Genomic DNA, 15,234 nt, shown 5'->3' with positions numbered 1-15,234 from the left:
ATTGATGACCATGGCCGCCATCTTTGCGAACCAACTGGTTGAGACACAGGGTGAACTCTTGCTCAAACGCGCGGAGCAAGAAACGGTGACATTAGATTAGGTCCGGTTCCCCCTTGGTGCAGCTGGCGAACAGAAGAAAGCGGGAAGGGAACGACTGGGTGTCCTCCGCTGAAATGACACTCTAATGAGATAGTCACGGTAGCCGCCATGTTTGTGAACCAGCGCAGAGAACCTGTCTGTGACGTCGCGTGCAAGCTATAGTATACCGTTACTTCTGAGAATAAACTTTCGGTTGAATGTTAGCGCTTGTCCCGTTTTGTCTTCTTCGTCCCTGTCTGCTAGCGCCATGGTACCTTTTGATAGATGGTACCATATAGCACTAGCAGGTACCTTTTGATCCCTAGGGACTTGGATGATGATGATGATCATTATTGCTGCCCTGCCCTTTGCAACGACGATCAGACGGGAAACCCGGATCCGGCGCATTACCGATCGGCCAGGGTTGCCGCTGGGTAGATTTGGAAAGGAGCCACAACTCTAGCTACAAGCAGCCAAGTCACTTAATTTTATCGACAAATTTTTAGCCAAACACAAGAGAAGCACTATTATGAACAGAGCTTTCCTTGTTGGAGAATGCACTACACACAAGACGTGTAAGTGCCTGTAGTGCATATTTGCACACAGTATGCATGTTCTAGATGAGGTAAGTGTCCACTCCATTCCAGTTATAGCCAATATAGCAAAACAAACACAACAACGGATGAGCACTGATGCAATATTTTATTTTTTTTAACAATGGCTACCTTACAAGCTGACTCATTTTGTACAACAGTCTGGCTAGGTTGTTCTCTATGAAACACATGGAATGCTAGGATCTATTCAAACAACAAGAAAAATATAGCCCAGCTTCATGTAACTGCTAATAATACTCAACAACTACCTGTAAATAACGTAAAAGGAAGGGGGAGGCATGATAGCAATGGGAAGAAAAGTGCAACTACATGCAAACATCTAAAGCATCAACCAAAATTATCAGCCAGGGTGTTCTGCATCTATATCATTCTCGGTCCTTAAACAATACATCTAAAAAAAAAAGAAAATGCAAATCAGCTTAGGGCCACGCACACACTCCTTGCCCGCAAGTTGGCAGCATGTTGGGCTATGGATCGGGATATAAAAAGAGCCGCCAATACCCAAGCCTCTTCTAAGAGTTAACATGCTGCTGTGCACGAATGGGCTACCAGGTCTACATTTTGGTATCCGAGCTAGCCTAACACGTCCTCCAGCATCTGCTGCGAAGCACCGCCCACTTTGAAAGGAGCCGCAGAGCATGATTCAGCCAACAAATTTTCTCAACAAAAGACGGCACGTATCGAACTTTCTCCGCCTTTCCTTCAGTCTCTGCCCACTGTGTGGGCAAAATGCAAAACAAACATTCTTGTTTAAGTATGGTCTTCATCAACAATGGCAGTCAACTGCAACTTGTACTTGGGTTGTGCAAGCTAGAAGCAACAAAGCAGACTTCTCCGCCATGTTGGCCGCTATCAGCTGGCAAGAGCATAGATAGTAGTGCACCTCTCGAGCTGCTTCCATCAAACATATAGGCTTCCACCCTGGAAAGTTTAAACTGGCATGGACACTTTCTTTTTGCAGGTGGAGCTGGTCTGCAGTTTAATCGCCTGTTAACTGGCACGCATTTGCCAATTTTTCCAGTTGAATGAGTTGCTAAGAAAGACATCCAGAAGATACTTGTGGAACGGCAGCTTTTGCAGTGCCTTCAATTGCTATGCGTAATTGTAGCGTATCGAGCCCCAGTTTAAGGTGCTGCGCAGTTAGATAGGTAAACAGCAGGAAAAGTGTTCCACTCATAATTTTCATCATTTCCTATTTATGTGACAAAATTATTCTCTCTCTGTACTAAACAGAGGTCCAAATCATTTGTGCAATCTATGATGGAAAGCCATCAAATTCGTCCCAATTTTGTGACTAGAAAAGTAGTCATTTCTTGTTACAGCTCATTTCCATACAACACCAAGATGCCCTCTGCATGTTAAGCTTACAGGAGACTGACAAAAATGCATTGAACCACACATTCACGAAAGTGAGTGCTGTCCGAATGCTCCAGTTGCCAAATGGGCAGAGGCACAGCTCGAAAGGCTTGTGAGCCGTGGTACGGTGCATCGCTATGAATGCCCAAAAAGCATTGCGCCTCAAAGCGAACCAGGAAAAAGAAAAGTCGAGCAACAAGAACACCTCGAAACACCATTGACCAGTTTAAATGCAACGGCAGGCACATCCTTCCAATAACTTTAAGAAATAAAGCATCAAAAACAAGGAACAGAAGACAAGGTGCCGACACAAGCACTTTCTCACCTCCTGTTCCTCATTTATTCCAATGCTCTATTTCATAACGAATTACCAACTTGCGCACCAATCTGTCCTTTCAAGAACCTCGTGTGATGGGCTTGCGTAAAGTAAAGTGAGCCTTGCACTTTGCAAACCTTTCCTTAAGCAAGCGGCATGTCGCCACAAATGGTTGTTGCCGTGGCGATTGTCTCGAAACCGTGCCGATCACCGTCACGGGAGGTGCCCTAACACCGACGATGTAGGGACTGTTCTTGCGTAACAGAAGATTTGCAAATGCAGGCCCACATGCTTGTTGCATGCAAGAAATATAGCGAGAGCACACAAATGTTGCACAAATGGCATAAAGCAATTGCACAATGATGCGGTCGGTGCACCGACTCTTCTGTGGAAGCACAGGACTACAGTGACAATGTGAAACGCTATGTGTTTACAATATGCACAGTTCAGCGAAACGGAGGGAAATGGTTCCGTCCAACAGCTTGTTGCGAAGAGAACAAGTAACAAAAAAAAAAAAAAGAGAGAGAGAGAGAGAGGAATGGGCTTGTCGCAGACTTGTTCACGATGGTTGAAGAGCAACAGTACAACTGTCTGCATAACAGCACAGTTGTGGAAAAAAGAAAAGCATGCACTCTGGCTTAGAGGTAAATCGCTAAATCACCAAGACAAAGCTTGCCAAAGCAACGCCATAGACGCTCTCAAGAAGTTGCCTGCAAACAACGTGACATCTAAATTTCAACATATGCCACTCTAGATCAGCATTCTGAGCCCCACTGCAGTTTTCAAATGAAAATGTGCGCGCTATCGAACGCTAAACAACACACACACACATGCACATTGAAGACAGGTTGTGCAGAGACAGGAAGACAGTGTATGTGAGGTTACACAACATAAGCAGAAGGCCCCTCATACAGCTCACTCGTAGACACTGACAAGGCACACCATCCCCTTGAATGCAGTCAGCCACCGGTCAAACAGCATCACACAGTCACTTGACTAGCAATACGCCCAGACTATGTCTATGTCAACAGTCAAGTAAACACGAGAAAGTAACATGTCAGAAAAAAAAAAAAAAATGTCTGCAGTTAAGTGACACCACTGAAACAAGTTTGTGCACGAGGCAAAATCAAGGTAGGTGCAACACAGGCCTATGTTTAAAATTTTTCTTGCTTATATTGCCCTTGCATACGTTTTGGGAAATGTAAACATCGGGTATCATGGCACTTCGGCATAGCATCCTGATCACTGGAAAAGCAACGAAGTACTCAGAGTGCAAGGACATGCTGTGTCGTGACAAGTTGCCTGCTTCAACATCCCAAGCAGAGGTCCCAGTGCGGCGAACAGTTTCAGGCCTTGCAGCGCGTCTGTTAAAACAGCTGCCCTGTAGACTGGTTAAGCATTTTTCAACATTTGTTAACCTTCCGCAAGGGAAATGCCGCAGAGGAAATTTGTTCTCTTTTGGTCGACGGTCGGCACAATATCACTAAGGGCAGCAAGAAAAATGCCAATATTAAGGTCCTTGGCCATAGCCCTAGCGAGCCTTAGACAGAAGCTGCCACCTCCAGGAAAACTGCTTCGCACCAATGGTCGGCAAGCCTCAGGGGGCGCTATGTGCACATACAAACACACATGAACCCCACAATAGTCGGCATCGGAGAAAATCTGCACGTTGAAACTTTAAAGGCACTGAGACTTGGTTCCACGAACACCAGATCACCACACAGCGATTTGACAAGGTTTTATCTGCACGTGTGTAAGAACTGCCCTAACAGCACATGTTGTGGCCCACTGTTCCATCCTTTATAGCCTAGTGCTCGTAATAATGAGAAAAACAAATGGAGATCCAGACACCAGTCCATAAGCATAATGGCATGCCTTGCACCTTAGCCGTGCACCACATGTACTGCCTTGAAAAATGAAATATGCGGCTCAGCAGACATTTCGTGTCGTTTATGCTGGTGCAACGCATTTCTCAAATTTCTCTTTGTGCACCGTTTTGAGCGCCGAGGCACGAACAAAGCAATTTTGAAACCCCAGTTCTGTGCAGCCCAGCATTACCTGTTTGCCTTGCCATCTCTTAATACAGCTTTGGAGTTATGTAATCTCGAAGTGGCAGCATTACCTAGACAAAAAAGATGGTCCACTCGGTAGTTATGGCAAACCTAGAAGCCAACCTAAGTGGCAACAGTGGGGGCAATGGCACTCCCTGACTTTGATACGATTTCAAATTAAAAAGATACTGCAGAGAAGGAGATAAAGTGTCAGGTTTACGTTTGCCCTACAGTAGGCACACCTTTGCGCCATGCCCGAACTAGTATTCCCATCAATTATTGTACAGCACAAGAAACGGCGTGCACTGCAACTCAGCAGGGGTCTACACATCCAAGGACTTTACTACTCTCACTATTTTGCGAAGTGACTAAACAGCAAACTATCATTGCAAACGTTCCTTTCCTCTCCTTCTCAAGAAATTCACAATCTCTGTCGAGAAGTTTTGCATAGTGACTCACAGGCAGTTCGACCAGTAGTATGCTTCTCTACTCGGCAATCCAAAAAAGCAATAAAACTATCACGACGGTTCTCAGCAAAAGGATAACAGAAATACTTGGCTATGTCTTTTGCGATTTCGTTTCCGAAAGGGCAGCGAAGCGCACTCTGTTAGCAGCTGCACTGAGGTGACTTCTCAGCCATTGGAGTTAAAAAAAAAAAGTGCGAGAGAACACTACAATATTGTCCGCATGAGCACACAAAATAATTACGTCGAGAAACTAACAAGATCTTGCACAAGGTGTCTGCAGTCTTGTTTTTCAACTGGTTATGTACAAGCAGTGATTATACATACAAACATGCACGGCCTTTGATGGCACCCATGCCATTGCAATAAGAGTTCGCAGCTCTAACGAAACAGTAGCTCAACAGTTAAATTATTAGATGCTAAATATGCACTTCTGTGTTCGCTTCATGTCGTAAGCACGAAGTTCAGCTGAGCAAAGAAATAAAAAGATATGAAAAAAAAAGAGCAAGCATAAAGGTGGCCTCACGTGCTAAACAATACCCGTTACCAACATTTCTCATTCAACAATGAAGAAAAACATTTTTTTTTCACAGAATACAAGATTGAGCGATGGCATGTAAATAACTGCAGTCATCTTATTATGCTGCTTCAGCTTGGAAATCACAGGGCGACAGGTGCCGGTCCGGAAACGGCAACAGTCTTTAACTATGCGAAAATAAAATCACCCGGATTGCACCGGCCTTCCATAATTATGCAAACGAGCGCGTTGTGCAGAGTGCCCGACGAAGTTCGTTTGTATATTTCTCTTTCGCTACAATACATGCTGTGACACCATTAGTACTACCACGAACTGGAGGTGACTACATCAGCTTACAGCTTAAAAACTTGAAGCTCACACAAGAATCACGCTGCTTGATGGCAAGAAAATAAAGTGTGCAAAAACGGTGTGAAGGCGAACTGCTCATTAGGCAAATTAAGCCTTAATGTGTAAAAACAAAAAAGAACGCATACACACACAAAAACAAACAAAATATCGGTCAATATTCATCGTGTCCACCTGGTTGCCTTCTGACTTGACCATCATCACTAGGAGGGCTGCCGCGGCGAGGCAATGACAAGTTTCGAACGGCAGTTTTGCAATGGCGGACGTGAAAGCTCGCTGACCGAACAGCGCGACTTGCGCAAGACGCGCGCTCCAAAGGACGAGAGCACGTAACGCTTCCTGGCAGCCACAACCAATCATTTGCTACAGTCCGTCCTGGGGCTACTTTCACTCGCTTAGCGATAACTTCTGCACACTATTACCAGAGGCAACAACAACTCCTAGAGCATGCTCCTAGCACTGCTTTGATCTGTTCGTTGCATGTACAAAAAAAAAAAAAAAGGGAAATGCGGCACAGGCTGCTCTGAGCGGAGAGATCCAGATCCAGTCTTTTAAAACCACTCGGTGATGAAAGCTTCTGCTTTCCTATGCTCTGTCGTTTGCCAATGTGGTTGGTGTCGAGCGTTAAAGGAGTTGCGACTCTAAGAGTCTGTGGGTTTAAGAAAAAAAAAGGGGTACTGTATCGAAGTAAGTGCAACTTTGCCGAGAAAGGACGTCGTTGAGCCAGAAGAGACACATATGCACAGCACACTTGTCCAACAGAAAAAGAAAAAAGTCGGTAAGCCGAAGAAAAAAAGAACATGTAACTCTCCCTCCGAAACCAGGCAGAAATCAGTCTATTTCATGATTTCGTGTACTTGCCATCTAAGTAATAATAATAAAAAATCAAGGCACAAGGAATGAAGGGGAAATTTACAATGCTACTTTTGTAGGAAACAAAAAAAAAAAAGAGAGGGAAAGAGCTTGGAAGAGGGAGAGGGGGAAAAATAGATGATGCCATGGGGTACGGATTTAAAGAGTCCATCCAGCAGATTCCTCTGGGTGCCAGTCTCGTTTCACGACCCTCCCACGCGACCAAGTTCATGGAAGGGGGATGCACGCCTCTCCGATGGCGTTGTCGGCGATGGTGACGAATGCCATCTTCCTCACCGGCTCGGCTCCTCGGCTGCAGCGGCATTCGCGGAGGAAGACGTCTCTGTCGTCGTCGTCGTGTCGACAGGACTGCCGTTTGTCACTGCACCACTAGACTGTGCCGTGGCACCACCGTTACTACAAGAGTCCGACGGCTCCTTGGTGGCGGCTCCCTCATCGGAGGAGGAAGCAGCGGACTTCTCGGCTAGAGCCAGCTGCTGACGGCGCTCCAACTCGGCCTTGAAGTTCTCGATGTCCTGTGGACTGTCCCAGAAAGGCGAAGGTGGGGAGAAGAAAATACATTTTCACAAACGAGACAACAAGAAATTGTGGTTTCAGCTCGACAAGCCAAGCTGAAATTTCAGAAGAGATATTTATCATTGCGCACGATTAGGAACTGGGACAATACAAAGTTGAATCTAGTTATTGTAAAGCTGTGTACAATGCACAAATGCACTTGTTATATCTCATATCTTTACACGTTGATATCAGAAGAATATGTTTACTTCATTATAAGTGTGTTAATATTAGGCTTGTGTGAATATTCGAGGGCTTCGAATATTCGAACGAATATTACTGTATTCAAATTCACTTTCATTCAAATTTAAATTATTGGAAATTTCGAAGTATTCGAAATGAACGAATAGGTGTATATTAGTCCGCACGTAACCCCACCCCTGTAAAGGTGGTTTCACTGCAGTGGAAGCGTACTATGCCGTAAATACACCTTTCCAGGAAAAATCTGCACTGCCGAGAAACCCCACTTCAAGGTTAAATGAACATATTACCTTAACATCGATTCATCATTTTTGAAGTTTAATACCTTGTTATACCAGCTTATATGCTCTAAGTATAGTAAATTTTAAAACGTAATATATTTACAGGTTATCACTAGCATTCTACGTAAGTCAAATCCTGCTACTATTCAAAGTTGCTTCCACTTCCTCTGAACCAAGAAGAACGGCATTTGCACATGCCTTGTTTTAATTTAAAAAAATAATAATTTACAGGTTAGTTAAGTCATAATAAATGTGCTCATTTTTTTTTTCATAATATGTGATATATACTATTTGTATTCAATTTGAAATTATTCGACCAAATCACTATACCCTTCGAACCTAAAATTTACTGTTCACACAAGCTTAGAGTTAATTATGCAGACCTTTCAAGATTACATGGTGCCACTGCATCACATATACAATCCTAATCAAAACACATTTCATGTACCCTTTCATATGAAACCGATGCACCGCCGCACATAGCAAAATGAAGCATTCACAGCAGACATAGAAATACGTACTTTATAATGAACAATACTTTTCATTATATGAGCATACATATACGCTGATATTCATACGTTGACACTGATACAGACTAGTGTGGAAAAATAAAATTGGGAATTTTCTATTTACTTCACTTTATTAAGCAGTTGGCTGTCCACATTTCATTGAGGTTAGACTGTACTCCATTTCACAAATAATGAGAACTGCTTGTGCACAAGATTAAGTACTTTTAGGTAACAGTGAGCTCGGTCCAGCTTGAAATGCAATACTAAAAGAATTTTCACATGAATGGATAGATCGCCTACATAACACACTATACAGCAGGGGTTACTATTAAAAAATAAAGTGTTTCCAGTTAAGTTTCAAAGGAAGATGAAACCGGTACCACTGCCAACTGCGCAAGGAGTACATTTATATATATTTAGAAAAAAAAAAAAGGCAATGAAATATAACTTGACTTAAGAATTAATTAGTGTAATTATCAATCAGTAATTGTCCTTCTGAACTATTCTCACACTCAGATTGTCATTTCAAGGTACTCAAAACCTGTCACTGCTATGCTTGTCAGTGTGCTCAGCAGATGTTCACTATGGTTCCCATCATGTACTGTTCCAAAAAAGGTAGAATACTGATGGCGTTCTCTGCATCACTGAATGCCACACATTGTCAATGTTTCTCAGCAAACCACATGGCCCTCACCTGATCTGTACAAAGAGAATGCCATTGATTATGTTGAGCATCTCGAGGACGTTGCTCTGGGACGGTGCCTGGATCTGAGCACGAGAAAAAGAGGAAACAGCGCCACAGAGACATTAGTGCAACGAAGAACAAGCGGGCGCGAGGGAGAGAAAGCATTGCTGCATATTGCCCCCAACGGCTGTTTTCTCTAACAATCAGATTCTTTCAACTCTCACCGAGACCCACGATTGAAAGAACGCACTGTCGAGAATTCCCTCTAGTCCAATACTTAAAACGTCAGAAGTGTGGTGCACCAGAATCTTTTTCAACAACATGCAATAGTTATACACGAACATGAACATGTTTATCTTTTTAAAATAAACCAAAATATTAGGAGGTCAATTCAGCAAGTTCCATTTTCGATGGATGGATGCCTCTTTCACAAAATGCATTCGATTTCTGTAGAAGAGTACCATTAAGCGTTTGCGTACCACAGTTTGAGTGAGAGCTAGGAACCTTCCTTTTTCTTTTTGTTTCACCGTTTTTTCGTGTGAAGTACACTCAATCATCAAGACAAAAGCTTGCCAATATTCATCAAACATTTCCTACCAGGAATGAGCTGTGGTGTTGAACGTACTGCAAATGCATCAATCATGCGCTATCGTTATGAGTATTGTGCCACAAACATGAAGAAAAGAAAGAAGTATTTAGGAGACGGATATATCGGACCATGATGGCAAACTCTGGCAGTGCAATAAAGTCACAGCCAGGTGAGGAGGAATGGTTCCATCCCAGCATGACAAATGGCATATCCAACGAGCTCCCATAGTTTACATGCACTTCTGTAGATGCGAAGGTCAAAAATCGCGATATCGTCCCACGTGTTGCAAGTTTTCACAGACATACATTGTACATTTTCCAGGTATCGACGGCACGACTTTTCTGGAATGCACAGGCGAGCACCGTTTTGATTTTATAATAGTTCTTGCCTCGTGGGCATAAAGCACTTGACAGGCAAACGCACCTGAATGGGAGGCAGAGCAGCTGTGGTATTCTTCTTGTAGATGTCGTTGATCTTCTTCTGGAGCACCACCGCCTGCTGCGTTAGGTGGCGCAGGCACTCTGAGCTCTCGCGAGTCTTGTCGTGCTCCTCACCGAGCTGCGCAAATTATGACAGGCATCTTGGCAAGATTGCAAGGTCTCTAAACCTGAATACAGTTACACCTTCAAACAACAAATTTCAATTTAAGAAAGTTCTTGAAGTAACAGGCCGTCTTACTTCTTCAGTAATCTGATGGTGGCCGAAAAAAATAAGTGCCGTGGCCTGTGCACAAACAATTCTTGAACGGTAATTCTCCAATATACATCACACAGGCCGAAATCCTGGGCTGTGATCCTTCTGCAGTGATGGCCCATACGCAATAGTTAGTTTTCTGAGTAACGGTTTTGAGTAACATATAGATTTTATGAGTAAAGAGGTAATGCCTATTTTTACTTTATTGTGCTGAGCTTTAAGTCCACTAGCACATGCTGCCTGTACATGCAATTTTTCATCGCTTTCCCCCCATCCCTTTTCCCCCTTAGCTAGTGCCACTTCCTCATTCATAATGGTTGCAACCTTTTTAAGCTCAACATATCGATTTACAAATTCACAACACAAGCCAACAGCTGGGCAGGCAACCACACTATGTGTGCAGCATGGTGACCTTATCAAAATCCACGTCACAGATCAAGGCAGAGCTGACCTTCTAATAAAACACTGCCAATGGCACACGCACCTGGGCCTTGTAGATGGCGTACGTCTCCTTCTCATTCTGCAGGGCCCCTCGGAAGTCACCCAGGCAAGACTGAGCACGAGCTACCAAGTGGTAGCTGACCGCCACCTTCAGGCTGCGGCTCCCGTAAAACCTGTACATGCACAAGACGCACGACTACTAAGGATTGTGCGGTTTTGCATGTCAAGACTACAAGGAAAGCCGTAGCGGAAGACTCTGGCTTAATTTCGACCACCTGGGGTTCTTTAAAGAGATGCTGAAATGGTTTTACAATTCAGTAACACTTTGTTGTTAACAAGGACCATCATTACTGTCGACGATGGCGTAATTTTTTCACTGTTGTGGCAGCAGGAGCTTTAAAATACGCGAAAGAAAAGTTCGTCTTGCTCCCGCTAAGCAAGCGCGCCAAAAGTGTGGGCGTGGAAATGAACTAACCGGAACTACGTCACAGTCGGTAGTTTTGGCCACGGTGGTAGAATAACAGGTGGCCTGACGCGCCACTCCGCCAATGCGCCGCGCGTGTCATGGAGGTGCTTGAGTTGCCGCCGCTTTTCCGTAAGGTGGCAGCAGGTATGCTCTGGGCCGATATCTCCGCTCCGGCGCATTTGAAAGCATGTGGCCAGCGTGCGTCGCGAGCATTTAAACTGCAATTTACACCTTTAACTTTTGAGAAAGAGATTTGCAGTGTATTTATTACACCAGAGAGGCCTTGAGCAACACTGAAGAGTTGCCGTCGCTTAGAACAGACGCACCACTAAGGAAAGCATGCAATGCAACCAGCGTTGCAGCGGCGTCTCTTCCTTTCTGCTTGGTCATCTTCGATAAATGCGGAGGCGTCCGTGGGTGCAAGCGTCCAAAGAGCAAGAGCGTCCCTATGCGACGCAACCAGCGTCGCAAAGTCGCAGTCGGCCTTCGAGTCATGATCACGGCCAGATCACGGTGGTCGTGCTTAGGTGATCCCACGGCTTGAGATCCGCTCTGATGCGTCACGTTTGTTGCGCTCTGTCAAACCAACGCGCACGACCGCATCGGTGTTTCCGCTCACTTTGTAAGCTGAAACCACGGCTGAAATCACAGTGGCTCGATCTGTGCCGCTGATGCGGCGGCCACCATGGGACGAAAATGCTTCGCTCCAAATTGCAAATTTGGCTACAAAACGTGCAAAGAAAAGCTGTGTCTTTTCTCTGCTCCGAAAGACGAAAAGCGACTGCAGTTGTGGAGAAATGCAATTCCACGGAAAGACCGCCAGCTACACTCCTCCGACATACATACGATAACGTGAAAACCAAATGCTTTTTTTTTTTTTTACTCTGTACACTCGCCGGTAAGAATTTTCACGCTTTCGAAAAAAAAATAAAAAAAAATAAATACGCGCGCGTCTCTTGCAATCGGCACACTGTGACAGTCATATCGGGACTACCCACGCCGATTAAAAAATTTTAAGCTTCATAAAGCCTGGCACTCTTACTTTTGCGGTCGAAGCTGGCAGACAGCCACTACAAGCTAGTAAAAGCTCAAACAACCGTTTAAAGCCACGAAATTAGCTAGAGAAACCGGTTTTTACAGCACAGCGAGAGCTTGCGGTGCACGTCTTTCGGCCCAAAACCTCGTCGCGAACCTAGCGGCGGCCGCGAGCAACTCGAGCAGTACAGCGACGCGCTCGCGGTGCTCGATGGGCCAACTGGTTTTATTCTACCACCGTGGTTTTGGCGGAGCCGTGGCCTCCGTGACTACTTCTGGCTGCGCGCGTTGGTGGAACTGATCGCGAAGGCCGTGCTTTTACAGAGCTGATGGCGCCGATGACGCGGCACAGCGAAGTTGATGTCACCGCCTTCGCTCAGCAGTTCAAGAAGCCCTGCGGCTGGAGCCGCTGTTTTTTTGCCAAGAAATGCCATTTACGTTCACTTCTGTGAATTCTTACATTGGTTTTCGAATTCAGCAAGGATCAAACTATGATTACACATTCCAAAGTCATATTTTTTTAAAAAGTGCTTCAGCTTCCCTTTAATATCCCCTTATATCTATGTACACGGACGTTTTTGCATTTTGTCCCCACTGAGATGTGGCCACTGTCACTGGGAGTAGTGTGTGATTGAGCTAGATCCCTTTGAGATATTTTCCTGAGGTGAAGAACGACAAGAAATTTGATTGTGTCTAATAAAGAAACGAGCCCCTCAAACAATTATTTCATTAAGAACAAGTAAAAGTAGCACAAATGACAGGTTTGTGATGTGGAACCAGCAGACTCCAACTTTCTGCTTTTTTCCTCAGCCTACACCAGCTTAAGTTTTTCACAGGTTCTTAAAACTGGGTTCACAGCAACCAATGACCATGTATACTCTGCAAGGTACAGAAGCAAGCATGCCACTTACGCAATGTTGAGCTTGAGGGCATTCTCGAGGAACCTTAGGGACAAGTCGTACTCGCCGACAGCGTGCAGAATGAGGCCTATGTTGCTCTGTAAACAGACAAAAATATACATAATAGAAACTCGGGTCAAACTACGCTTCAAAGTGACCATTATATAATTCAATGGCAGCACCTGAGTCTAACTTGATGAATTAATTATTCACATGACGCAGTGGACTGAATTAGAAGAAATCGTAAAACTATGTTCAGACATTCCACTGAGTTATTTATTGAGGCGATCTGCAATCGTCAGCTATGTGTTCATCATTAATAAAAGAATGTTGGAGACAGTTCAACATGTTATACATTAGCAAGTGACCCCTCGACAGTTGGTCTTGCGTCAGCAAAAGTTGCTTGGGACACCAAGTTCATTGCAAAGCTACAGCTGCATTGCAGAACATTTCGTAACAAAGTTTCCAAAATGAATTTTGTATGCATTCCACATAAATGTGACACCTAAAGGGGTGGAGAGTGCCGAAATTTCAAGCTCGTGAAAATGCAAATGTTTAACTGTCAGGTCAACTAATAAGAAACTGAGATATAAATGACAGAAAGGCAGGAAGGTTAAGTGGATTGTAAAGATTGGGTTTGATACCCCTCCCCAAAGGCACAATCCTAAAGTCATCAGGTCATCAGCTGCATTACTTGCCATAGTGTCACCATTACAAGGTTTTCCACAAACTTCACTCCTGTTTCAGTTAAGTGTACAGTCAAGCATCTGGGTACCTTGGGGCACAAAATTGCACTTACATCAAGCACGGGCATCTCCGGATGGTTCTCCCCACATGCTAGCAGCATGAGGTACCTTGCTCGGTATAACAACTTCAACGTCGTCGTCACTTGCGAGTTGGCGAAGCAGTACAGAGCAAGGTGGGTCTGTAAAAGCAATATCTCTCTTCACAACCAAGAAAACAGCTTTGCCCTCTTGCAGTCTATTCATTCAAATCCAAAAGCTTTCACGGCACTATAAGTGCATGACAAATATATGCTTCTAACAAGTACCGTATTTACTCTATTCTAAGCACCCCCTTTTTTTCACGATCACCATATTAAAAGTTAGGGGGGGTGCTTAGATTCGAAAAATCGAAAAATGACCGCACAGCCCCACCCCCTTTTGCGACAACATATCAACGAGGCTGACGCGAGAAATCGCATTTTAATTCAAAAACAATGAAAAGAAAAATAGGTTCACACAGTGAACCCACCACTTGTGTATCAGGTCAGTCACTATCACTGCCGCTCGAGTCCGTCGCACCATTCGACCCGTCACTCTCTGTGTCCCACAGCAGATCGTCTTCGGTGCCGTCCAGGTTGTTCGTGATGCAGCACTTCTTGAACGACTTCGCGACAACGTCGACTGATTCGTTTCCACGCGTCCGAAATCCATGTTGCCACGGTGGATGGGGACGCTTTCTGCAACTTTCCCGTCGGCGTTCTTTTTCGGTCGGGGTTCCGGACCCACTTTTCGTACTCCTGTCAAAGGTGGGCCTTGAACGGCTTGTTCACCGAAACATCCAGGGGTTGCAGCACTGGTGTCATGCCTCCTGGAATCACGACCAAGTCGCAGTTGCTCTTTAGCAGCTTGGTCTTCACATCCGGGGTGAGGTGGCCGCGAAAAGCATCTAAGACAAGCATGGACCGCGTACCTGAAGCTCCCCCAAGCAGTGCCCCGGGGCGCCGCTGCCACACAACCTGGATCCAATCTTCCATTAGCTCGGCTGTCATCCATCCTTTCTCCTGGACTCATACGATGACATCCTTCGAAAAACACTCATTTTTGGGTATGTTTTTCCTCGTCAGAATTATGTAGGGCGGAAGCTTGCGGCCGTCAGCTGTAATGCACAGCATCACTGTGACACGCTGCTTCTCATACTCTGTAGTCTTCACCCTCACTTCCCGGGCTCCAAACTCGTTAACGGTGCTTGCTCTCGGCATATCGAAAAAAACAGGCGTCTCATCGGCGTTGCCGATCTGGCCGAAATCGTAGCTGTTTAATCTGCGGAGATCCAGCACATGTTGCTGAAAAGCAACGAGTTTGTTATCAAAATCACTTGGCAGCTTTTGCCATATCGTGGTCTGGCGTCTCAAAGAAAATCCATTCCTTCACGTCATGCGCTCCGCCCAGCCACGGCTAGCACGGAACATGGCGCGGGGAATCTCCATTCTCCTCGCGATCTCCATCGCCTTTGTCTGTAG

The 15,234-nt window shown here is 45.0% G+C and overlaps 1 protein-coding gene across 1 annotated transcript in view; it reads right to left on the bottom strand.

Annotated features, from left to right (window-relative positions):
• Nucleotides 1-763: 763 nt before the first annotated feature.
• The window catches only part of LOC119390512 (clustered mitochondria protein homolog), a 90,656-nt gene continuing 76,185 nt past the window's right edge, over nucleotides 764-15,234 (bottom strand). The window contains exons 29-34 of the mRNA XM_037658126.2: nucleotides 13,789-13,914; nucleotides 13,002-13,087; nucleotides 10,633-10,762; nucleotides 9,879-10,013; nucleotides 8,876-8,949; nucleotides 764-7,157 (exon numbers count right to left, since the gene is read on the bottom strand). Of these exons, the coding sequence (XP_037514054.1) occupies nucleotides 6,908-7,157; nucleotides 8,876-8,949; nucleotides 9,879-10,013; nucleotides 10,633-10,762; nucleotides 13,002-13,087; nucleotides 13,789-13,914 (801 nt within the window). The 3' untranslated portion in view covers nucleotides 764-6,907. The remainder of the gene's footprint in view (nucleotides 7,158-8,875; nucleotides 8,950-9,878; nucleotides 10,014-10,632; nucleotides 10,763-13,001; nucleotides 13,088-13,788; nucleotides 13,915-15,234) is intronic.

The sequence above is a fragment of the Rhipicephalus sanguineus genome, chromosome 4, assembly GCF_013339695.2.
Source record: "Rhipicephalus sanguineus isolate Rsan-2018 chromosome 4, BIME_Rsan_1.4, whole genome shotgun sequence".
In the NCBI taxonomy this organism is placed as follows: domain Eukaryota; kingdom Metazoa; phylum Arthropoda; class Arachnida; order Ixodida; family Ixodidae; genus Rhipicephalus; species Rhipicephalus sanguineus.
Note: the sequence above shows the minus strand (reverse complement) of the source record. Positions and strands in the feature narration are given on the sequence as shown.